Genomic DNA, 26,681 nt, shown 5'->3' with positions numbered 1-26,681 from the left:
ACAAAAGTTTACTAAATATAGAAAATTGACTAAAGTATACCTTGGGAACTTAGAGAGATACAATGGACCAAAAGTCAAGTTTTATTTTATTTACCAGGTAATGAATCATTTACTGTTAGGTCATCAAATAAAAATGTCTTTTTAAGACACCATCGTGGCTAGGTGGTACAGCTGTAATTCCAGCACTCCAAGAGGCTGAGGCAGGGGATTGAAAGTTTGAGTTGAGTGGGCAATTTAGGGATTTAGTGAGATTTTTATCTGAAAATGAAAATAAAGAGCTGGGGATGTAACTCAATCAAAGGCCCTGGTACAATCCCTAGTACTACAAAATCACTCAATCAGTCAAGCCTAAGCATGACCCCTAATGTAAACGTTGGGTGCTGGGGGATAATGATGTGTCAGTATAGGTTCATCAGTTCTAAGATGTGCACCATGTGCTGGAGGATGCTGGTCAAGAGGGATGCTATGCATATGTGTTGGGGAGGAAAGGACAGGGACATTTTCTGTACCTTCTTCTTAACCCTGTGGTGAATGTAAAACTACTCTAAAAAATAAAATCTATTAAGAACAATTCCCAAATGCAAAAATCCCAGTGAAAAATTCAACATTTGTATGTATCACTCTGCAGAAAGAATTGCATGCAAGGATGAGCATCATGCTAAAGGTGGTTATTGAGGGTGGTACAATTTCTGGTGATTTTTCATTTCCTTGCTTTCTAATTTTATTTATTGTTCAAATTTTCTCCTCAAGCTTGTGTAATTTATCTAATAAGGAATAGGTCTGTTTTCTTATGATTAGAAAAGTTGACGCTGGGTTACTAAAAGGAAACTATCACCTTCCTTTTGGAGAAAATGTCACGAGGGTCTAGCAGTACTGTCAGAAACAGTGACCTAGATCTGCAGCACAGCTGTATGGCAGCTCTTCTATTACGGGGGGCAGTTAGATGGTCACCCATCACCAGTGTTGATTCAGAAACTCTGAATGTTGTTTCTACCTGTGCACACATCTTTTGAACTTTTATTACATCTATGCTGGTGCCTACAATGTACTTTACTGCTTAACACTAGAGAAAATCCTGGCTAACTGGGATAGATGATTGTTTCCCTTGCATGGAACATTTTTCTTTTTTTCTCTTTTTCTTTCTTTCTTTCTTTTTTTGTCTTTTTCAAACAGGCTTTCACTATGCAATGCAGTTCAGCCTGGCTTTGAATTCACGTTGTAGCTCCGGCTGGTCTCAGACTTGTAGAGATCCTCCTGCCTCAGCTTCCTGAGTGCTGGAGTTATAGACATGCACCACCATGCCCAGCTTAAGAACTTATTTTTGTAGAAAATAAGTGATACATGGCTTAAAAGATGATTTAATCATTGAGAGAAGAAACGCAATAGTGTCTGATACACTAGGGTCTTAAGTGTTTGGTTGGTTTTATTTATTTCATCTATTTATCAGGTGATGCATAGGCATTATTCTGGGCCCTTTGGAAATACACATATGTATATGTATATAAAAAGTTATAAAAATAAATAAATTAATAAATCCTTGACCCTGAAGTCATACATACTCGAGATGGGATAAAAATTTACTGCCTGGTTGTTCTTATTAAGACAGATGTGGTCCTTTAAAGAATTTAGATGCTTATGATTTTTTTTTTTTTTTTTAGTTTTAGCTTTTTGAGACAGGATCTCACTGTGTAACTCAGGCTTCTCTGTAACCCTCGCTGGCCTGGAACCTCTTGCCTCAGCTTCTTGAATGTTAGAATTACAGGTGCCACCTCATCCAGCTTTCTCTTCATATCAAAATTTAGTTGCATCCTTAATAAAACATTAAATGGCTTTTGTGTTTGTACTTTTCTATACTGGATTTTATGTTTTGTAATAAGTATGCCTTATTGACACAATCAGAAAAATGTGAAATTATTTATTATAAAAATAAAGTAAACCTTGATTGCTTCTCGTTCAGTTCCATTAGGTCTCAGTAGGAGGTAGACTAATGCAGTTTAATGCATTTTCTTGTCTCAGTCAACATTAACTCCAGTCCTCCAGCCTAATTCATAAATTCTGAACATTTTTTTTTTTTTGAGGCAGGGTTTCACTATGCAATTCAGACTGGCCTTATAGCCCGGGCTGGTCTCAAACTTGCAGTGATCCTTTTGCCTTTGCCTCCTGAGTGTTGAGATTACAGGTGTGTGCCACCATGCTCGGATGAATATATATATATATATATTTTTTTTTTTTTTTTTTTTGGTACCAGTGATCAAACACACGACCTCACGCTTACTAGACAAACCTGAGATAAATCCCGGGCCCCTTGGTTGAACGTATTTTTAATCTCCACATGCAGTTAACTATCTCAATTCTGTCAGTTGTCCCTTTAAATATCTCCCAAACACACCTCCACTTGTTTAGATCTTTATCATCTCTCAGCTAAGATTATATTTCCATATCACCTTTCCGCTTTATCTATCCACGTCTAGCTGTCTCTTCTCCCTTCAGCACCATCTCTTGAATCTATGTAAGAGCCTTCACTGGCTCCTCACATCTGTGAAGGTCTAAATCAGAATGCCTCATAATCTTTACCCTATAAGTACAAGTTCCAATGCTAGCTTTGCGTCTTGCTTCTTTTCCAGAAGTACAACACTCAGCTACCTTCATTTCTCCTGGGTATTTGTGGCTTTGTCTCTTCTTGTGACCTTTCACCTTATTTTCCCTTTGCTTGAAATGTTCTTTCTGTCAGACAACCTAACTCCTACTGGTTCAGAACGTGGGCTGGGTTAGCATTCCTCCATTCTCCTTTCTCAGGAGTCAGTTATGATAATTTTTCCATTTGTTCCTGCTATGTGCATCAGATAATAACAACAGTAACAATCACTAATACTGATTGCATACTGTTGTTATATGCCAGGATGTGTATATAATGCTTTGCAAGCATCATCTCATTTAATACAATGAACCTGTTATGTAGCCTCCCCCTCCACTCTGTTTTAGAGATTGAAGCCAGGGCATCATACATACTAAGGATTTTACCACTGAGCTAAATCTCCAGATTACTTTATTTTATTTTGGGACTAGGGGTTGACCCAAAGGCCTTCACACTGAGCCATCCCTATGCCTATCCTTTTCTTTTTAATTATTTTTTTTTTATTTGACACAGGATCTTGCTACGTCATTAAATTGGCAGGGCTGGGCTCCAATTTGTAATCCTCCTGCCTCAACCTTCCCATAGTGCTGGGATTACAGGTGTGCACCACCATGCCTGGAAAGTAGGCAATTTTAAAAGCATTTTTTAGCCAGGCGTGGTGGTGCATACCCTGTAATCCCAGCATTTGGGAGTCTAAGACAGGAGGATTGCTGTGAGTTCGACCTGGACTGGACTACAAAGTGAATTCAAGGCCAGCCTGAACTGCATGGCAAGACCCTATCTCGAAAAGACAAGGGGGGGGTATCTTTTTATTGTAACACTTATTCCATTGTTTGGTAGACAGTCTTATTCATTTTTATCTCCCTGCACATTTGTACATGTGTTTTGGGGAATATGATTACTTCAACATTAGCATTTAACTAAGCTTTGATCCCAAGGATTGAGTGATAGGAGATTTTTCAGGCAAGTGATGAGAGATGCATGGATTCCGGTCAGAGGCTTTCCAGCATCTCCAAGCACATCGCACGGTTTACCTTTATACAGGATGATAACATCATTCTGCTAGTTGCTTAAGGAAATAACCTAGAGTTACCTTGCTTACTACCTTTCTTCATAGTTGCACCTCAGGGAAGCATCCTGAAATCTTTTATCTTCTATTTCCATAGTGACTACCCCTAATCTGGGTAAATGCCATTTATCTCCGCCTTCTCCAGCTATTTCCTGTTGCTTCCTGGTTTCTCCTAGTTCTGTTTCTGCTCCTCTGCAGCTCATTTCTTTCCCTCCCATTCTTTCTTCTCTCACCCTTTCTCTTTCTCTTCTTTCTTAATGTGGCACTGGGGATTAGGCACATGGCTTTGAGCACACCAGGCCAGCACTCTACCACTGAGTTAGCGCTCTAACGTTTTTACTTTTTACTTTGAGATAATTGCTAGTTTTCCCTGGCTTATCTTAACCTTTGTATACTTCTGCCTCACTGTGCTGGGAAGCAGGTATTATAAACATGCATTCCTCACCCAGCTTCTCCAAATCATTTTCTTATTTTTTTGATGGATAGTGGTTTGAGATAGGATTTTATTATGTAGCTCAGGCTGGCCTCAGCCTTCTGAGTACTGTAATTACAGGCATGTACCACCAAGCCTGGCTCCAAGTCATTTTCTATAAAACAGGTTAATTTTAAAATCTCCAAAAGCCTTTATTAGCTTTGCTTTGTACTTAACAAAAACAAAACAAAACAAACAAAAAAAAAAAAAAGCAAAAAATACAGTTATATTCCTGCTCAAAGCTCCAACCTCAATTGTTCCTCCTCCACCCACAGCGAGCTTTGGCCTCTTGATCTTCTGTTCCTCAAACCAGCCCAAAATGTTCAGCACCTAAACTTCACACTTACCACCTGTCTAGATTCTCTGCATGGTTGGCATGCTAACTTCTCTTTAGTTAGGTCTCAGCTCAGGTTACCTCAAGAAAGTCACCTATACTTTTGTCTTTGGAAAATCTAAGAGATTACCTGTGTGTCTAAAATATGTTTTAAATTTTTCTGTATTTCTATAATGAAGCCCAAGAGCCCTGTATTTGATTAGGCACTATTTCATATCTTCCCCTAACCACTGTTTTGCCTTAACTGATCAGTAACTACAAATGTCTTATTTACTCGTTTTATTATTTATCTTCACTAGAAACACAAGCTTCTACGTGCAAAGGCTGCTCCTGTTTTATTCACTGCTGTATTCTTAGCACAAGGAACACTCACAACTTTTTTTTTGAAAGAATGAGACAATGAAAAAGCAAGCATCTTAGGTGGTGTTTGTATATAGGGTGGTCAATAGAGTCCCACCAGAAATGAACCCATGTCCTTATTGCCCTTTAACTGGAGAGAGGGCAGAAGTCAAGTACAAAAGCAGTTGGGATCCTGCAGACCCCTTTGCCAAACAGTTGGCTGAAGCAGCCATCATAATTGTCACAGAAGAAGTAACACTGCGGAGCAATGACCTCGGGCACTAAACTCAGCTCAAGGTTGAGGACAGTGCTACTTTGGGTAACAGGTGCTGCCTGCTGTGGGTGGCCACAATTTTATGAGTTCACGGTGCTAACAGGTCTACAGCGAACAGTCAGTTCTGGGAAACCTGAGTCATTTGTCCAGGGTGTCCTGACCTAGACAGGAAAGGCCATTCTATCAGAGCAGAGATGTAGTGGCTGGGCCAGGTAGCCCACATTGGTGTGAGCCTCTTCACGCTCTGCTGCTCCCAGCCTTCTCTTTCACCTACCTTTATCCTAAATTCTTCTACGCCTTCCTCCTCATAAAATCTAAACGATTGTTATCTAATCTGAGTCCTACAAGTCTCTGCATCATTTTTTTTTTGATAATGAACTCTCAAGGACTCGCTTAAATTACTGATTGTCCCTTTTTTTTTTTTCATGTGACTTGTCTCTTTTATGTAGTTCACATGCTGCTGAAGGACACAGTCAAGGATGATTTAGAGCACAAATGGGCTCCTAACAAAGGTACTGGTTAGGGCTTCTATTTTGTTCCTTGATGGTTAGTTTCAACCACATGATCCAGCGTTCCACAAAGAGCTCCTCCAAGTCAAGAAGCAGCGCCTGACTCCCTAGTCCCAGGCAGGGTGTCGTCTGGGACTCGCAGGAAGTTATCTCGGTCCTGCTTCTACTGCACGTGCGGGTGGGGAAGGACAGTAAAGCTGCGGACATCAGCTACCGAGACGCCAGGGCGAAGCGGGCGCTGGGGGTGGAGACCAGCGAGGGCTCCGGGCCGAAGACCCGCGCGCCGGGGAAGGGCGGGGCGGTGGGCGGAGCCAGGCGCCCGCCGGGACCACCAATGGAATCCCGAGCCCGAGGGCAGAGCGCGTGACGCAGCCGGCTGGGGGCGGGGGGTGTGGATTGGCCAGTCGGGCGCTTTATCTCGTCTGCGGCGGGCGCTGTCGGCGTTGCGGGCCCAGGGCGACGGGACGTCTTCCCGGGGCCGACCTGTGTGCTGGTCCCGGAGTGACGGGTTTCCGACTCGGTCTCTCGACGGAGGCTCCCGCAGCCCGGCGGGCTTGGGCCTCAGGTAACGCCGGTACTCCGGTTCCGCTCGCTTCCCGTCCGGGTCGCACCCGCCTCAGCCCGAGGGCAAGGGAGAAGGGTAGCGGTCGCCGCGCCGGCCCCGGGCCTGCCTCGTCTGTCGCTGCCCCCGCCGCCGCGGGAGGGCGTCTCGCATGGCCGGGGGACCTTCAGGGGGAGGGCGGGAAAGTTAGCGTCCGGCATCCGGTGTACTGGTAGCCCTTTGAACCTTGGATTCTTGTTTTGGTGTCCCTCAGATTCAGTGGCATCTCTCAAGCCAGTGGTAAAAGAAAGTTTAAGCGGAACCAAAAGGCATTCGGCTTCTTGCTGATTTACGGGAAAAAGGTGTGTGCAAGCAAGGATGGCACTACCAGACATCGAAATCTGTGTGGGGCTATGTGCACCAGATAATCACACTTAAAGGATTTTTGTGGTCTTTTTTCTTTTCTTTTAATTGTTTTATTTTGAGACAGGGTCTCACTGTGTAGTTCAGGCTGGTCTGGAACTCATACCGACCCTCCTGTCTCAGCCTCGAGAGTGCAAGGATTAGAGAAATGTGTCACCACGCGTGGCCTCAAGCTCACATTTTGTCTTCAGACGTTGAAATGCAGTTGTCAAGTTTCTGTCTTTGCGCTTCAATGTTAATGGCCATGAAATGTAAGTGATACATCACATGTATGTGAAAAGTGACTATAAGCTTCATTTTCTACATTTGTTTGTAGGTTAAGATCTTTGGTCATTTTAAGTGGTTGCCACTTTTTTCCTTCGGAGAATATTTGTCTTTTCACCCTTAAAGTGAACTTCAAATTGAGGTTTTTTTCCCTTGCTTGCATTAAGTTGGTAGTAGCCTGAACGACTCGTTAAGGAAAAATAATGCGTTTACTTTTAACAGCTTATTTGAGCCTCAACGCTTGGTTTTGTTCCTAGAAAGCCTTGCTCTTTGCCTTGACTTCTGGCCTTCAAGAATTTCCTAAACTTGTTAATGTTTCCATCCTTCCTTTCCCTGTTCCTAAACATTCCTCGCATACCAGTCTGTTATCTCTTCCTCCTGAAACTTATTCCCTTAAGCATAGTCCAAATGCACTGCACAGTAGTGTTCTTACCTGTAGTTAATAATCAGTTGTAGTGATTCGCGTTAGCTTCCTCGTTATTTCCCTATTTGTAATGTCATGAAGGCTAGCTTAGGGTAGCTTAAGTTTTCTTAGGATCTGGCTCCAGCACCTGGTACAATAAAACAACGAATGAGTTGGAGCTCAGAGGAAGGAACTTTTGAAGAAAAATATTAACTAGAGATGAGTTCATTCCTTTTTTATGAGAAATAGAGTTTTTAATAGAGGCCAGTCAGGCTCCACTTATCAAAGTGGATACTTTTTTTTTGTATTTTATCACATGAATAGGTGATTATACCAAAACACTTAGATGTAAATTAAATTGGTACATGTTTTTCAGTGTGTTAATTAACATAATGAACCAGTTGTGATATGTAAAAATTGGTAGGGTTATGTGTGGACAAACCTTTAAAAGGAAGAGGTAGACATGCCTTAGACTGTAAATTTTATCCACAGTTGTTTCTCTTTTCCCTCACTAAGCATTAGGGTAATGCAGCAAAGGTCTTTTATTTTTCTTTTGTTTAGTTTTTTGAGACAGGGTCTCACTTTGTATTCACTATGGCCTTGTATTCACTATGTAGCCTGGGCTGGCCTTCTACTCACTATGTAGTCCCAATCTTGCTCTGCTTTCTGAGTGCTGGGAGTACTGGTGCTTGCCCCCCTGCCCAGCAGCAAAATTCTTTATCTGGAGTAAGCATGCCGTTTTTATTTGTAATACAAATTTTAGGACTTTTTAGAAGCTTCATCAATGAGAACATTGTAGACTGATGAATGTTGCTACTTTTCAACATGATTCACTTGTTAATCAGGTAATTATTTTTGATTTCTGAAGACAAGTCAGATACTTAGAATATTATGTAACTTCAGTGCACCCATCAGTTTCATAAATTCTCTTCAGTCAGTGTGTTATCTAGCCAATCAACTTTATATTACCTGGGGAGAAATATTTTCACTGCACTCATTTAAGCAAATTTCTTAGTGTTTTTTGTTTGTTTGTTTATGAGATAAGGTCTTGTTGTGTAGTTCATGCTGGCAGTGAACTCAGTATATAGGCCAGGCTGGCCTTGTACTTCCAGTTATCCTTCCGTCTCTACCCCCCTGAGTGCAGTGATGACAGGCTAACATCACCATGCATGGCACTTAGCCATTTCCAGATCTCCTGCATTAAAAGTGGAGGGGAATGGGGCCTGGTGGTGCAAGCTCTGTCCCATTACCCTGGAGTGCTGAGGCAGGATTGGAAGTTTGAGCATAGACTGGATAGTTTAGCATCCAGTCAGAACCTGTCTCAAAAAATTAAGTATAAAGGATTAGGGACGTAGTTTACAGCAGAGGCCCAAAGTTCAGTCCCTAGGGAGGAGGGAGAATGGGTGAATGAAAACCTTTAATGAGGTACCAGACCTACCATGGTACTCACACTCTGTTGCTGGCTTAATAAACTGGTGCTTGATTCCTTCACTGCTCTCTTCTTGAGTGACTTAGTCTAGTGATCACTGCTTTTTCACTTCCTGAACTAATTTTGCAACCTACTCCAATGTAGTTTTCCTTCCTTAAAACTGATTGTACATGTAGTTAAATGAATCAACAGCTGTTAATGTCCACAAATTGTGAAATGTCTAGTCTGCGTCCCACCCTCCATTTTTTTTTTTTTTCCTGAAACAGTTTTTGTTGTTCCACTGGATTTTCCATGATATTGATCTTAGAGTACTGTACTTGTTCTTGAGTCTTCTAACGTGGTTTCCAACATTGCTTGCTCTTGTTTTTTTTTTTTTAATCTTTCTACCTCCTCTAGGCCTTGCCTTTTTACAGGATTTTTGTTTTTATTTTTGTTTTTAAGTGCTGCTCATTGAACCCAAAGCCTTGAACATGCATCCCTACTCTTAATACTGTCAATTCTTTAAATGCCCCTACTATTAGAGAAATTACTTAACTACCTATAAAATGGAAAGCTTGTATACTGTGTAGATATTAGCTAACTATTTCCTAGCAAATGCTTGGAAAGGCTTCTTGAATTCATGTGCTTTGGACTTAGGAGCAGCCTTTACACAGTAAGTCCCAGATCTCTATCTTCAGTTCAGACTTACATATTCAGCTAGTCTTAATCATTTGACTGGCCTACAGGCACATACTATTGAATTTATCTACTCCTCTTTGTCATTCACTTAATTAGTATTATGAAAACTGCCTTCTGCATGTAAACAGCTGGATATCTCAGAGACTTAAGTTTAATGTTTGTAAATTTATACCATCTACTTAATCTCTTCTCTCTTCAATTCTGTTTTTAATGGTTTTTAATGGTGGTGAGGTATGTAAAGAAACAGGCTCCTGAGAGTACATTTAGGCCAAATAAAAGTAGGAAAAGTAAGTATATCTTAGCATGAGGGTGGCCCCTCTTCAATTATCCTTTTGATAAACTCTCAGCATTTGAACCTTTAGGCCTTATTTATTTTACTTTTTATGCATTAGTGCATTGGATCCCTGCCAGTCTCTTTCTTTATTAAATACATCTTCCCTTTGGTTCTGCACTAATCTTAACTTTTTTATTTTTTTATTTTTGTTTTTTTCAGGTAAGACCTCACTAAGCAGTTCAGGCTGGCCTTGAACTCATTATGTACCCCAGGTTGGTCTTGAACTCTCAGCAATCCTCATGCGTTAGTCTCCCCTGTGCTAGGATAACAAGCATGAGCCACTACCCCAGCTGTTAATCTTCCTAAAGATGAATATCAGGTCACTGTGTTTAAGAACCTCTGTCAGATCTGTTCCCCTTTTCTACCCCTTCTTGTTATTGGAGATCAGATCTAGGACTTTGCACATGTTCCACAAGTATCCTACACTGGACTACATTAACCTTATTCCTTCTCTTTATGATTTAGACTAGATTGTGGGAAACTTTTCATACTGCCTTAAGTTCTGTTGGAACAAGGCTTATGTTCCTTCCATGTTCTGCATATGTCTTAATCACTGCCCAATAAAATCTCTGTTCAAATTTTTTTTTTTTTTTTTTGGTACCAGGGATTGAACTCACGACCTCATGCTTGCCAGGCAGGTGCTTGAACCACTGAGCTAAATCTTCCGCTAAAATCTTTCTTTCGTATCTTTCTCCCACTCAATTTTTATATTACCAGTAATTGGCGTTATTTTATATCTCAATAAACTATTGGAATTAATACCATCCATCACTAAGGTCTGGACTTCATCTTATGTTCTTCATACATTGCTCCTTTTTCTTGTTCCATTTTTGTGCCTAGGAAACTTCTGTTCCCTCTTTGAAGCCCCGCTCTGATGTCACCTCCATCTTGCCCTTCTAAAGTGTTTATTATAAGTTCTTTCAGCGTGTGCACGTGGGAATAACAGTGGGTTAGATTTTGAAATATCAAAACACGTTCATCTACAGGAACATCATTGAAGAATGAAGTGCATAGTATTCCTGAATTTTAGTGTCAGAACTAAATAAAGATTATTTCAGTGCAGATGAATTCTTTTCCACTCTAATTCTTTTTTTGTTTGTTTTTGAGACAAGGTTCACTATGCAATTCAGGCTGGCTTTGAACTTACTATATAGCACAGGTTGGTGCTGAATTTGCAACAATTGTCCTGCCTCATTATCAAGAGTGTGGGAATTACAGGGATGTGCCAAGCCCCAGCTGTCCCCTTACATTCTATTTCAAATACCAAACCCATTTTTAAATGTGCCAGGTTTATTAAAGTATGAACTCAGCAAAGGTCAGCTTTGTTAGATTCATGTGTTGGGGAGGTAATAAGAAACAATGTCTTTGTTCTGACCTCTCTTTTAATGCTGGTTCCTGCTTTTTGGTAGAAGACTCAGGTTAGAGAGTGAAAAGGGCATGGCATTGTTAGTTGTTTTTCAAATTATGATGGGTCCTTAAGGGCCAAAGTTGATGGAAAGTGTTAAGCTTTAGAATAGATCATTTTAAGAGCCTGGAATGCTCAGTGGTAAAGCACTTGCCTAGCATCAGTGAACAATTTATATTTCAGGGCTGGGAATTTTGCTCAGTGGCATAGGCACCTGCCTGGCAAGTACAAGGTCATGAGTTTGATTCCCAGTACTAAAAACAAACAGACAAACAAACAAACAAAAATAAATGAATTTCATATGCTGGGGATGAACGAATTTCATCCTGACTGATTGTTTTGTTTGTCTTTATCTTTTGGTAAAATAATTGAACTCACTGAGCGATATCCTTATCCCTGTGTCTTTATTTTTGAGATACCTTTATTTTTGACATGCTTTAATGAACCTGTCACATTTAAAAATGGGTTTGGTAGTTTAAACAGAATGCATTCCCCAGGTTGGACTTGAGCTCTTGGGCTCAGGATTCTCCTGCCTCAGCCTTTCAGGTACATTGCTGGGACTGTAACTGGGACTGTGGACCTTGGCGCTGCACTTAGCTAATTGTTTTATATGTTTTGTATTTTTTAGTATTAACAGAAAAAGTTACAAAAGAGTAAAGAAATTCAGTTTCAACTCTCATGTTAGCCCGTTAATTATTGCTCTGTGAATATAGAATGAGCAGACTTCTTTATTTTTTCCTTCTTTTACTTCTTTCTTGTCCTCATCATCATACTGGGGGTTAGACCTAGGGCCTTGTGCCTGCTAGGCAAGTGTTATATCTGGACTATATCACAAGCCCAAAATCTTGTTTTATATCCTTAATGTATGTGAAAATACTTGATACCTATTTTTTAATTAGTACAGAATGCATTTTGGGCACAATTTTAGATAGAATGGCGAACAAGAGGCAATTCTACTTTTCATAGGGGATTATAGTCTCCAGGAGTGGTTGGAAAATAGCATAGTATATTAGCTAGTATGTCTCTGAAGAAAAATAGATAAGGGGATGAGAGGAACAAAGTTCTAGGATGTTTAAATAGTACAGATAAGGAGGATTTGAATCAATGAAGGATAAACACTTGAGGGTATCTGGGGGGATTTTCAAGGCACGGGGAGTACTGTACCAGAGGTCTTTTTTCTTTCTTTCTTTTTTTTTTTTTAGGGAGTTCTAGAAATCGAACTTAGAACCTTGTGCTGGCTAGGTACATACTGTGCTGGTGAGCTATAACTCTGGCCCCTGTACCGGAGGTCTTTAAGAGGGAACAGCTGGGCTTATTGAGGAACTGGCAGGATGGAACCTGGAGTATAGTAACTATAGTGCGAGATCACTTGGCTATAACTAGAAGATGTTGGATTTGATCCCAGTGCTGGAAAAAACAAAACAAACAAACAAGCCCCAAAATGCAGAAGGCCTGAGTAACTTGAGTGAATGAGAGAATGAGAGAATCATAGTACGTGATGAGGAAGAGTGATGAGGAGGGCAGATAATATGTCAGTTATTAGACCATGGTGAGTATTTAAAAGAAAATCCATGGCTAGGGATAGAGCTTAGTGGTACATTGTGGGCTTAGCATGTGTGAGATCATGGGTCCTAACCCCAGCACCAAAAGAAAAATCTAGTGTCTGAAGAGTTTGAGAAGTTACTTAATCTGTCTTTTTAAAAAACATCTTTTTAAAAAACATTATGCAGATCATATTACACACCTGTAATCCCAGCACTGGGGAGGCTGAGGAGGAGGATTGCTGCTAAGTTCAAGGCCTATTTAGGGCTGTAAAGTGAGTTCAAGACCAGCCTGAACTGCATAGTGAAACCCTGTCTCAAAAGACACAAACTCCCCCCCCCCCGCAAAAAAAACCCAAAAAGCATGACTCCCTGAGTGAGGTGGCAAACATCTGTAATGCCAGTATTTGGAAGACTGAAACAGGAAGATTTCAAGTTCACGGATGGCAACAAACCAAGACCTTGTCTCAGAAACAAAACCAACCAACCAAAAAAACAAACAAGAAAACCAGAAAAAGGAAGAACATTTAGGGAGTTAGGATGCTACTACAGTGAGGTGACAGTGATGTAGGTAGCAGTGAAAATGACTGAGGTGAGAAGTTAGAGTTAGATGCATTTTGCAAGTAGAACAAATGGACTTGCTATTTCATTAAATGAGGGAAAGTAGAGTTAAAGACAACTGGTAAGTTAAAAAAAAAATGGGCAAAGAGTGAATGTTTCAGTTGTATTAACTGAAATGAGAAGGAATAGGCAAGGACGGAATATAACAGTTTGATGTAGATCATGTTTAGATTGCTACGTGAAGGTGGCAAGTGAACCAGTATCCAGGGAAGTCTGAACTGGGGTGGAGGGAAGTAGCAGTAAGTGAACCAGTGGTGATGAGAGGACTAGATGCTGGCAGTCGGTTATGGACATTGTGCTGTGACTGGGATGTAGGAATGGCTTGTTGGATGCAGGAAGTCAGGGAGCTTAGAGCCTGGGTATTAGATGGATCTGTGTGCATTAATGTGGACATGAGGTGTGGAAGTCTTAGTGGTAGGAAGAGCAACAGGAGTGAGTGAATCTGTGTTTACATCTCCAGTGAATGATGGGATTGACCAGAAAAGCAGTAAATACTGACAAGGGTGAGTATCAGTCTAAAGCATGTAAGGAAGTAAGGAGTAGTGGTGACCTAGAAAGCCTTACTGTGTAATGCAGACTGGCCTTGCTTCGTGATCCTCCTGCCTCAACCATTTGATTGATGGGGCTGTAGGCATCTGTGTCCTACCTGATCTTGTCTTAATGAGAGGGCCAGAAAAAACTGTAGTATATGTACCATAATGCAGTGGTCCATGTTAGTTAGCTCTTAGAAATCTGTTAGCATTAGTAACATTTTCAATTTCTGACTTTTCCCCAGCTTCAGTAGATTACCTATCTTGTGTCTATGGTAGGTTGTCAGAGTTCATCTGGCTTGTGTTTCACCTGATGACTGAGTAGTCTGCATACTGGCCCCATGCTTATACATTTATCTGTATGGTCTGCTTTCCACACAGGGGCCAAAATAGCCCTCTTTCTAGTGGAACAATTCAGATGAATATTAATGCAATTCTTTCTTAAGATAAACAACCATACATAGTTAGCAGGAGGAGGTCAGTTTATACTATCTTATATTCATGTGATTGGAAAACTTGATATATTTTCCTAATGTCAGTGTATGTGACAATACATGGTGGTTCAGCTGCATCTAAGAAGTATATAATTATTTTATTTACTTTCATATTGCACGTTTGAAAAGCAAACAAATTAGAATTTGAGGGGCTATATGGCTTTGATTATCATTTGGCATAGAAGAGGTAGATAGGTTGCTATCAGATTAATCACTTTAAAATTTTTTTTAAATGTATTTATTTATTTGTCTTTTTTTGAGACAGGGTCTCGCTATGCAGTTCAGGCTGGCCTTGAGCTCACTTTGTGGCCCAGGCTGGTCTCGAACTTGCAACGTCTTGAACTTGCAATGATCCTCCTGCCTCAGCCTCCCGAGTGCTGGGATTACAGGCATGAGCCACCACGTCCGGCTTTAAATGTATTTATTTAGAAAGGTCTCATTACACAGTTTAGGCTGGCTTTGAGTTCACTTTGTAGCCTAGGCTGGTCTTGAAATGGCAACAGTCCTCTTGCTTCAGGCTCCCAAATTCTGGGATTATAGGTGTGAACCACCATGCTTTTTTTTTTTTTTTTTTAAGGGCAGAGATAATTAGCTCCATCCTTTTTCTTAGGGCATTTAATTTACTTATGCAGTACTTGACATTGGACCCAAGGTCTTATGCACTATTAGAAAGTACTCTACCAGTGAGCCGCGTCCCAGCCTAGTTAGTGTTTTGTTTTTGTTTGAGATGTGGGCTGGCCACATTGCCCCCCTCTGGCCTCAAAAGAAAGCTCTTTCTGCCTCAGCCTCCCTAGTAGCTGAAATTATAATCACAAGTTACGATGCGTGGCCCAGGCCAGTTAATTTTTAACACTTGGTTATTAATAATAAAACATTGGCATCTTAGTATATATTATTCCTCTTTTTGTTGCATACCCTTGTTCTGTAGTGCTTTTCATTTTCTAGAGGAAGAAACAGATTCAGAGATTGGAGGATAAACAGTGGTACTTCAGAGCAGGACTGTAACCTCTTTTGAATATTAGTCTTCTGATGCTCTTCCACTGTATTACAGTTCCCATTTCCTGTAGGTAGAGAAAATTAGAGCTAAAATAAGTTTCTCTTTGGCACACTTGTAAAATAAACAAACTCCATGGCAGGGTGATTGTGCAAACTCAGTACCTTCTAATCAACATAACAATTTTCTGAGTTGATACACTGAGCTAAAACAAAGTAACCGAGTTTAAACTAGCCTGTATAACTTTATTTGTGTTATAACTGTCAGTTTCATTTACTGAAATATTTGAAGTAATTTATGTGTAATGTCAGGAATCTAGGGGATCCCTCACCACCATTTAAAAATACCTGTAAGATGTACTAAGCTATTAACACTAAAGTAATATGCATTGATATCCTCTTAGCACGTTTCGAGCACTGTATCCTGTGACTTAGAATAATTAGTGATGGTATTATTGCCATTAATTAATAATTGACTTCCTGTCCTAATGCATTCTTGCTGAGCTCCAGGTACTTTCTGTGAGATTTTGGTAATTTGAGAAAAAACATAGCTCTGAAAAATGATGCAGAGTGTAATGGAACCACAGAGATGCAGAAAGGAGAGGTAATACCTGGGAAACCATAGAAGTGTGTTAGAGGCAGTCTGGTGATTAGACAATACATTGTAGAATTGTAAGATTTTGTGGCCCTTCCACTTTTGCTTTGGAGCACTATGGGATTTGGGACAAGTTAAATCATCTCCTTAAACTATATAGTTCTCTTCTATAAAGGATAATTCTGTCTAAGGTTGTAAATAAAGGTTAAGAAAACAAAAAAAGGGCTTAGTAGTACAGTGATTGGGAGATACATAAAAGGTACTCATTAAATCAGAAATGTTATACTGTCAGTGCTATTGCTTTCCACAGATGCCTTTTATTGAGTTTAAAATACTTAATTCACACAAAACATACGATCTCAAAAACTGGCTGTTACTGTTTTGAGAAACACTGCACCAAACTATCCTGTCTCATAGGGCTTGGATAATAATCTATTTACTTCAGAAAGGAGGAAAAAAAATAATTATTTACTTTTTTTGTTTTGTTGTGGAAACTGAAGCCAGAGCCTTTCACATGCCAGGCGAGTGTTTTACCACTGTGCTACATCCCCAGCAAGAGTCCCTGCTTTAAGTATCATGTTATCCCTTGTAAAATTCCTTCCTTTAGAGACATTGTTTTCCTTTACATCTGTTTATTTTCTTCCTTGATTTTTTTCTGCATCCCTCAAAATTTAGTTTTCAATTCTCAATTCCCTAATCATTTCTGCTGGGAGAATTAGATGCTCTTTACAACTTGTACACAGATGACTTTGCAATCTTTCTCGTTACCCTGGCCAGATCTTTGTCTGGGTTCTTCTACTGTTCCTGGTGCGTGAGTGGAGGGCACTGATAGTAACTGGATGGTGGTGGGGGGAGAGTACTGGGGATTGAACTCATGATCGAATGTTTCCAAGGCAGGTGCTTTATGCCGCTGAGCTAAATCCCCAGCTTGACAGTAACTATTTTGAGCCATTTTCTCAAATGAAAACTTAAAGAGTAATGCCTTTATTTTTCTTTTTTTGCAGAACTTTTGTGAAGGTTAAACAAGAAAACAAAGCATGCAATTGGGACTTTACATATAGTAGATATTCAACAAAATCTTGTTTCTTCTCTAGTAATCTGATCCAATTATGGTCCTCTCAAAAGGACTTATATGATCCTTGCTTTAGCAGTGTTCTATTTTTATTCTTCAAGATCATTCCTAAATACCTTTTCTGTATTTGTATCTTTTACTGAATCTCTCCTATCTTTGAACTTAAGGTACTGTTTTACAATTGTCTTGGTTATTAATCTTACTCTACCTTGTGGCATCTTTGTTATCATTTGCTATTTAATTTTTTTATGTGTATTCATTGCTTTATTTTTTAAATTAAAAAATTCTTTAAGAATGGGGATTAGGATGAAGGAAACTTAAATCATGTCATTCTCAGGAAAATAGAGATTGTTATGTTAAGGAAAATAAGCCAGACTCAGAAAATTAAATACCATGTTTTTTTCTCATATGAGAAACTTTAAAAAGTAAAGTAAGGGAGAGATGACAGGAAACTAGAAAATAGACTTTATGAATGGAAGAAGAGCGAGGGGGTGTGAAAAGGGAGATCACTGAAAATGATCAAAATGTGTTATGCACTAATTTCCCAAGATGAACTTCAGTATTCTGTATTACTGATATGCTCTTAAAAAAAGAAACAAGGATGTTAAATAGCTGACTTTATCAATGTTTTTGGAACATTGAACACAGCTGTTTGCAGTCTCCCTGTTTGAATGTCCACCTTGTGTTCTTTGATACTGTGATTTGAGGAACTATTTTCAAGAAGATAGTGTGTAATCTACTAGCAGGTGATTTCTTACTGTTACGTTTTTTTGTTTTGTTTTGTTTTTTTTGTAGTTCTGTATTGCGTGTACCCTTACGCCGCTTTGGTTTGTTTTGTGTTTTTCTCTTTTTCCTCTTAAATAAAAAAAAAGAAACAAACAAACAAAAAAAAAAAAAAAAAAAAAAAAAGAAACAAGGAACGTGTCTGTAATCCCAGTGCTGGAGAGGTGGAGGCAGGAGGATCCTTGCAAGTTCTGAGACCAGCAGACCAACATGGGCTACAAAGTGAGCTCAAGGCTAGCTTAAACTGCATAGAGAGACCCTGTCTCAAAAAGATTGAAAAAAAAGATAGGGGCTATGTCTAAAAAGGGACTTTGAAACCAGCTATTATATCATAGAGGCTAATTTTTTCAGCTCTGCTACAGTATCTTGTACTCAGAAAATGCTTGCGCTGATTAAAGTAAAACAAAAGGAAGATAGTATGTCAGTACTTGTTAAACTCTCTTTTTTTTTTTGGAGGGGTGGGTACCAGGGAGTAAACTCACGACCACACACTTGCAAGGCAGGTGCTTTTGCCGCTGAGCTAAATCCCTGGCGTTGTTATCCTCTCTTAAACATAGTGCTGGTATTCAGAAATTCATGTAAACTAGTTGCATACATAACTTTTCTTTTTAAAATTAATTTTATTGATACTTTTTTCCCCATTTGTAGGCTAGCACAGTAACCAAAATATACAGAGAATAAAACCAAACAAAATAAAACAATATAAAGTAAATCAAAATAAAACAGTCCAAGTGATATAGGACTTCCAGATAGGCAATAGGAAATCAACCATTGCTACCATAATGCCTCTTCAGAATTGCTGCTTATACCATCAGACATAATAAAATCAAAACAGGACAAAATAAAACCAATCAGAACAAAACATTGAATAAAGCAAAAACAAACAGCAAAATAAAGTAGTGAGAACAATATTGAATTTCAAAGCATGAGAAAGAAGAAAATCTCCCATAGTTGCTGTATTGCATATTGTTATCCTATAAGTAGATGCTCAGACTACTGGCTTTAGACCTGCAAAGTCAATCATACAGTACAGGCATTAAGTAGTTTTGTACCTTAGAGACTGAGGCAGGAGGATCACCTCAAGTTCAAGGCCAGTCTGAACTATATATATATATCAAAACCTTGTCTCAAAAACAAAAAAACAGAATTTTTTTTCTAGCTATTGTTCAATGCTTTTTACATCTTTTCTTCTTGACAGCTCAATAGTGGGTAAAGAGATGTCTCCAAGAAAGCGACTGTCAAAGGCCAGTGAAAATCTTGAGAAGGATGAAGACCAACGAAACTCTCCAGAGGAGTCCTTAGAAGCACTTAGAAATGGTGAGGTTTTAAATTTTTCTGAATGATGAATAATTTCAATGTTCTAGGCCAGAGATTGCCATCTCTTTAGTTCTGTTTATTATGAGTAGTGATAGTTTTATGTATGTGGTAAAAAAGAAATTAGAACATAAATCCTTTCTTATTAAATATAGTTGAGTGTTGTTTTAAACATTATTCTTTCATTCAACTGCCTAAACTGCCTAAATATTACCAAATTATTACTACTAATAATATCTAAAATTTGAGTTATTGTTTATACTGGAGCTATAGCGGTGATCATTACTGATGTATTTGACTTTATGTAGCTCCATGTTAGGTAAATGAAAAAACAAACTCCTAAAATCATATACATAATGACATTTTTATAAATAAGTATACAATTTATAAGTATAATAATCTCATAATGAAATTACTAATTACTCTCATTAGATATAGTGAATAAAATTGAGTAAATAGCAAGTTACCTAACATAGTTATTAATGAGGTATAAATTTAGTGGGGGGGGGGTAAAGGGAAGGAGAGAGAGAGAGAAGGGAATTTTATCTTATATCCAGGTTTCCTTAGGACAAAAATACAAAAAGAATGACATAGTACTTGTTAAGGTTTACTAAGACTTTTGATTAAGAGTGATAGATTTGTAAATGTAACTCTTATGTCACCATCAGAATATTTATTTTTGCAATATTTGTCTAGGTTTTATTTCAACAGGCATTTGCAATTTGAACCTTGTTTGCTTAACAAATAGGGGTGGAATTGTGTGAGACAGATGTCTTTGGCATCCTGAAACTTCTTTTGCTTTTCCTACATAAATTTAATTATAATAATCAGCAGCTTGATCCCACCATATTGGCATAATGAAGTTTAGTAATTAGACTCTTAATAGCTGCTTATGATATTTATATTGCAAAAGATAAATTCTAATGTGACATAAAAAGTGAAATTTGTGCAAAAAAGCAAACATTGGAGAGAAACATTTTCTTTTCATGGGACTTAGTGTTTACTTAAATTGACTCCTTTGTTTAGGTTCCTACACATCAGAAGCTTTCTGTTTATTTTTCTGTCCAATTCTTGGAGACAGAAAAAGTTTTCTTTTTGAAACTTTCTGTCCTCACATATGATCTCTTTATATCCCAACTGAACACAAGCTTTTTAAATTACTCTGAACTTCTGTGTATGTTCAATATTCCTTATTTAAGTTCATTAAATTTTCATTGGTTTCAGTTTCAGTTCGGATGTTAAAAATTACATTGTTTAGCTTAAATTTAGAAGTGCCATAGGCTGTGTCACCCACTCTGGCTTAATATAACTAATGCTCATTGAGAAAGATGTGTTTCTCTACTCACTTTAACATATTTTCAGTTTGAACATTCAATGGATAGGTAAAATGTGACCTTTGAGTAACAAGATTTGAAGGATATCAGGCCAATCATTGTGGCCTGCTAAATAGGCCCATCCAGAAGCTTGTTAGAAATACCTTATTCATTGAAAGATAATTTTAGTTTACTAAGTGTCCCAGGTGATTCATATTCAAGCTAATGGACAAGGCATAACTTATTGTAGCACTTCTCGATTGGGGTGTATGAACATCACCTATGGATGAGATTATCCTCTAACAAATTCTTGGACCCAATTCTTGGACCCCATTGAAGTGAATCAAAATCTTCCTGGGAGGACCCAGATGTAAGGTTTGAAAGAACTTGCTAGATAGTACTGATTGGTATAGATGATTGAAAATCACTGCTGAAAAAACCTTTGGAGACTTAATTTTCATTAAATTTGTGTTTCATAATTCTTAGATTTTTAATCTGTGCTTTGTAACTTAATAATTACAAATTAGGACATAAGTTACCTTATGTCCTAATTTTTCTAATTTGAACTCAGTTTTCATCTTTGCCCAATATAATTATTTCGTTTATATTTTCAACATACTTCTTTATTTAAAAAATTTTTTTTGTATTAGGGGCTTGCCATGTAGTTCAGGCTGACTTTGAACTTAGTATATAGTCCATGCTTCCCTGGAACTCTCAGTGAGTCCCTTGTGTCAGCCTCTGTAGTGCGGGGACTATGAGCATGGGCTACTACACTGGGCAATCAACAAACTTCTTTATTTGGGTAGTGTCCTCTTTCATTCTGAGAAGTGTCTGCTTTGTTAAAGTTTACATCACCCAACTTTTGACAGGAAGAAGTCATGAGACAGGGCTTGAAATGTTACTGTGTATGTAGTCATTGGCTGACTAACCATTTATGTGGGTGATTTTCAGCAAATCTTACAGCTTGTCAGTACTCATGCAAAACCAAGGGTAGCAAAAATAAGACTTTTTCTTCAGTACCTAGCACTTACGTTCTTTAATATTGTCTTAGTTACTTTTCTCTCATATGTAAAACTAAGGGTAGCAAATAAGATTTTGTTTCAGTATCTAGCACTTATGTTCCTTAAGATTGTCTTAGTTAATTTTTTTTCATTGCAGAGTTGCCAGTACCCAAAATTAAGGAAGGAAAGGTTTATTTAGCACACAGTTTGTGGAGGTTTCAGTCCATGATCAGCTGGCTCCAAAGTAGGGTGGTGTGGCAGAGTTCATGGCAGTGGAAAACAACAAAGACAATAAGAGCAAAAAGGGAGGAGTGCAGAAACAAAACTCTTTTCTGTCCCTTATAAATAAGCCACGCTCTCTTGGATCACTCCAGTCACCGCATAATCCCAGCATTGGACCATGAATCAATCACAGATTCTTGAGGCCTACCCCCATGACTATGAGGCTTTGGGGGGGACATCCAGACACAAACCATAACAAAGATCTTATTTTCTTGTTTATTGTGCTGCCAACTCATTATTCCAGATCCTGAGGTAGCTTTAAAGTTCCCTTCCAGATGTCAGCTGACTGTTGTAATCTACATGAAATTCACTAATTTTTCTACCAGAAATTAACTTTGGTTTTTTTAGCTTCTCTGAGAAAAGGGTCTTGCTGTGTAGTTCAGGCTGGCCTTGAACACACAGAAATCCTCCTGCCTCAGCCCCCCAAATATTGGGATCAGAGTTGTGCACCACTATGCCCAGCTGTCTCTTGATTGCAAACAAGATAATATGATGATGTAAACATTTGCTGATAATTATGCTAATTATCTTATTAGATACATGTGCAGCCCACACAGTTGATAATGGGTGTGATGATAAAAGAAAAATAAATCAAAATTAACTCTAGTTGAGTCATACAGTTCCTGGATTATTGTGAAATGATTATAAATTCTGTGTTATAGCTTCTTTCCCTCCCTCCCTTAGTCTGTCTGTCTGTCTGTCTTTGTTTGTTTGTTTTCTTTCTTTCTTTCGAGACAGGGTCTCCATTGTAAAATTCTGTATATAGCTTCTTTCCCTCCTTCCCTCCCTCTGTCTGTCTTTCTTTCTTTCTTTCAAGACAGGGTCTCTGTGTATGGTTCAAACTGGCCTTGAACTCAGCAGTCTTCCTGCCTCAGCCTCCTGAGTGCTGGGAATACAAGCATGTGCCATCATGTGTAGCAAGTGTATACAGCTTTTTAAAGGTTATAGACCAATTGTGATTGTTTTGCTCATTTGTTACTTTTGTAGATTTAAAGTCTCAGTCTTTGTCCTCATGATAAATACTTTGGAGCTATTTCTTCTTTCATTAGTCCTTGTTCAAAAAATACAAGATGGTGTATTTTCATTTTTAAAAGTTGCCGAAATATGCTTATAATTGTTTCATTTTAAAAGACTTTACTCACTGAAAAATTCAGGCACTACAGAAAGGCATATTGTGTGGCACTTCTTCTTTTAAACGTGTTATTCTTGTTTCCTACATGTGAATCATATTTAGATCTCTTTTGCTTTTATGCTTTCTATACTTAATAAATCTGGAGATCTTCTCATTTGATGCAACTCGATATACTTCTTTTAAATATCTGTGTGGTATTTCAGTTATACAAATACTTAATGTATTTGTCCCTAATAACTAAGAGATTTAAGATTTCAGTGTTACAAATAGCACTACAGAGATCATCCTTGAATTAGCATTATTGCTTACTTGTTCTGGTATTTGCAGAGTACATTCATTCTTATTTATTTATTTTATTTTTTGTAGTTCTGGGAATTGAAATCAGGACCTTGTGCTTACTAGGGAAGTGCTCTCCTGCTGAGCCATAACCCTGGCTGCAGAGTACATTCTTAAAGGCAAAATTATTGGGTCAAAGTATTTTTGCATTTCGAATTTAGATGTTACCAAATTTGCTTCCAAAAATGTTATACCAGTTTATACTCTCATCTATACTGTTTCCCCTAACTCTTGATGATCTAGCTTATCAATTAAAAAAACCCCTGCTAATTCAGTGGTGAAAAACAGTATATCATGTATTCTACAAAACAGTGATGTGGGGGAGTTTTTTTTTAAGAATTTATTGACCATGTTTTCATTAACTTTTTTTTTGTTTTTAGTTTTGAGTTTAATTTTAGTTTTTAGTTTTAGTTTTTAGCCTCACTGTCAGGCTGGCCTTGAGCTTGTTATGTAGCTTGGGCTGTCCTTGAACTCACAGGGATCCTCCCGTCATGGCTTCTCAAGTGCTGGAATTAAAGGCATATATCACCATCTCTGCTTGACTGTGTATTTTTCTCTTCAAAATTCCTGTTTATATCTTTCGCTCATTTTTGTTCCCTATTCGTTGGCTATTGATTTTAATTTGTTAAGAGATTTTTCTGCATTAAGAAGATTAATCCTTTATTGTGTACTGTGACTGTTTTCTAACTAGTTACTTGTCTTTCACTTCACTTGTGTATGTATGCTTTGCCACACTGAATTTTGTGTAATTAGATACTTTATTGCTTTTAGATTTTTTTGTCATGCTTAGAAATCAAAGATTATGTTAAGAACCAAAATGAATTTATTTACTCTCATGATGGTTTGTATTCAAATATTTGGTCTTTTTGAAACTGACTTTGAATAGTAAGTAGAGGTTAATTAGAACAATCTTCCAAAATGGCTAGCTAGTTTTTATCCTATGTTTATTAAATCTCCATTTGGGTATAGGTGTGTAGTTTAATCCCCAAACACAGCAAAAATAAGTAAATACATAAATCTGCTTTTGTATTAATATTTATAACAGATTTCATTTCTTTCTTTTTTTTTTTTTTTAAATCGGTACCAGGGATTGAACTCACGACTACACACTTACAACACAGGTGCTTATGCCACTGAGCTAAATCCCGAGCCCCTATATTTCATTTCTATAAGTATTACAGTTGTGATTAGTTGAGTATTTTGTAAGGTTTTTGAGGTCAGTGAAACATTAAAAAGTGACAAGTAGATTCTGTTGTTTTTCTTTTCCCCTTTTAAAATTGACAAAAGACTGACTCTCAAGGAATACTCCTAGGGCAACCGTCCTGTGGATATAAGGTTGCCTTTCAAATGTGTCTTTCAGATTATTTGCATCTTTGCACAGAGAGCAAGGTTAAGCTGGTTACATGTACTTTTAGATATGGTCAATGAGAGTGTTTTAGAAAAATCAGGAATTTCAAATTAATTTGAGCGTTTTTACACAGTAAGATCCTGTTGCTAGTCAGTGCTAATATTGTTACAAGAACTGAAATTTGAAACAGTCACTCCTTTTTATTCCTTAGTCCTTTTTAGGAAGATAAGTTACTGTAAGCAGGCCTTGCTTGATTTTTTTGTTTTTTAAAATGCTTTATGACTAAGGAATCAGAAGACATGGATTTCCAGTTTTTTTAAAAAAAGCTGAAGGAAGAGGAGAAAAATGGGGAAAAAAGAACAATTAAGCTATATAAAAAATAAAGTTATAAAAAAGTAGGAAAAATGACATAGGTTTCCTTAGGCTCAGTTATGTCATGCACACTGGTCACACTGTATGCAAAATACTTAATTTCTTTGGATTTAGTTTTATTTTTTAAGATAGAAATGAAACCAACTGTATTTTGATTTTTCTCACTGAGTTATAAAGAGTAAATGGGTTGATTATGATAAATACTTTATTTTTAAATATATTCTTATTGATAGAATACTTATGTATTTATGGGATACAATGTAAGGTCAGATCAGGGTTACTAGCATATCTTTTACCTCAAATATGTATGTACTTTATATATGTTAAACTTTGTAGGAAGTTTAAGGGTGAAGATTTAGCAATTTGGAGACCAGAATGATCTCAGATAAAAGAGTTGCAGAAATGGTGTGTAGCACATGCCTATAATCCCAGTATTTGGGAGGCTGAGGCAAGATCACTGAGGGTTCAAAGCCACCCTTGGCTATATAGTGAGTTCAAGATCAGCCTGAACTATAATGTGATCCTGTCACTCCCCTGCAAAATACAAACAAACAAAAAACAAAAGAAACAGACTGGAAATGAGAAAGTAAAGATAGAAAGTGTAAAACATTTTTGCTGAACCTTTTTTTTTGAGGCTGGGGTTGAGACAGGATCTTAAAGGATATGGAAAGGATAAATACAGTAATTTAAACAGTTAATCTTGAAAAAGATGTCACCCTTTCCTCCTGACACATGAACTTTGGAGAGTGATTAAAACACTGAATATTAGAAAGAGGACATTTAAGGATTTGAAATCAAAAGGGAACAACTGAAGTTGCTTGGTAAAGCTGGGACTTGCAAAGATTTTGAACCACTATTCTGAGGAATTTTGGAGAAACTGATCAAGAGGCATGGACAAAGATTACATCTTTTCATTTCAGGCCTGGTTGAGGCTTGACAATTTGGATTGAGCCTATTAATTATTTTTTGCATGCCATCTGTGTTGGTGCATGCCTGTAATCCCAGCACTTCCAGAATTGCTGTGAGTTCAAGGCCACTCAGAACTACAAAGTGAGACCCTGTTTCATAAAACACCAAACAGTGAAACAAGTGTCGGCAGTGTAGAACTAGTAGAAGTGGATAGCCAGTGTTGACATGTGGACTGGTGGGCCAGGAAATTGGGGATGTATGAAGGAAAGGATAGAAATGGTGCAGAGGTTAGTAAATCTAGGCTGGATAAGGAAAGTGGTAAATCAAAAGAATAATTTTTATTTGAGGAGGAAAAACCTATTTTTCTTTTTTTTTTGTCGTACCGGGGATCAAATGACCTCACGCTTGCCAGGCAGGTGCTTATGCCGCTGAGCTAAATCCCGGGCCCTGTTTTTCTTTTTGGAGCAATGAAACCTTGTCTGGAAATTCTCATGATAGATTTATGTTGTCTCACTGGCAAAGATTGATTATATTTCTAATCATGCTATGCTCTCTTCCTTTTACCTCTCCATTTTACTACTATATTTTTTTTATTTAAACCAAATGTATATTGTAATCTAAATACTGTAATTTTTTAATCTTTTTTGTGGTCTAGATAGTTGATATATGTAATCCCATTGAATGTTTTTGGAATTTTGGCAAGTTAATTTTAATCTACCACCTCCAGTGCAATTCACAGTGAGAATAAAGACACTACACATATTTAAAGTTACAGGCAGCCAAGGGGTCTTGAGTGTAGTCCAGGTGAAGATATACAGACCAAAGGCTCTGATCCAAGACCTTCCCCAGAATTTATTAACTCATGAAGAAGGGAGTGGCTCAAGGATGAGTGATGGTGAGGATGGCAGGAATTATGTGAGCAGCGTGAGCTGAGCT

General features: G+C 38.0%; 1 protein-coding gene across 2 annotated transcripts in view; it reads left to right on the top strand.

Moving 5' to 3' along the window:
* Positions 1-6,059: 6,059 nt before the first annotated feature.
* Soat1 (sterol O-acyltransferase 1) overlaps positions 6,060-26,681 on the top strand; it is a 75,592-nt gene continuing 54,970 nt past the window's right edge. Inside the window, exons 1-4 of one of the 2 annotated variants that reach the window (XM_005008467.4) lie at positions 6,060-6,197; positions 6,448-6,535; positions 6,664-6,847; positions 18,937-19,055. In XM_005008467.4, the coding sequence (XP_005008524.2) occupies positions 18,956-19,055 (100 nt within the window). In that variant the 5' untranslated portion in view covers positions 6,060-6,197; positions 6,448-6,535; positions 6,664-6,847; positions 18,937-18,955. The remainder of the gene's footprint in view (positions 6,198-6,447; positions 6,536-6,663; positions 6,848-18,936; positions 19,056-26,681) is intronic. The other variant, XM_063240045.1, reaches the window with a different exon arrangement.

Source organism: Cavia porcellus, unplaced genomic scaffold (assembly GCF_034190915.1).
Source record: "Cavia porcellus strain 051 isolate PalLab524CR breed Dunkin Hartley unplaced genomic scaffold, mCavPor4.1 scaffold_29, whole genome shotgun sequence".
Classification (NCBI taxonomy): domain Eukaryota; kingdom Metazoa; phylum Chordata; class Mammalia; order Rodentia; family Caviidae; genus Cavia; species Cavia porcellus.
The sequence above is the reverse complement of the archived record's forward strand: the minus strand, read 5'-3'. Positions and strand labels throughout refer to the sequence as shown.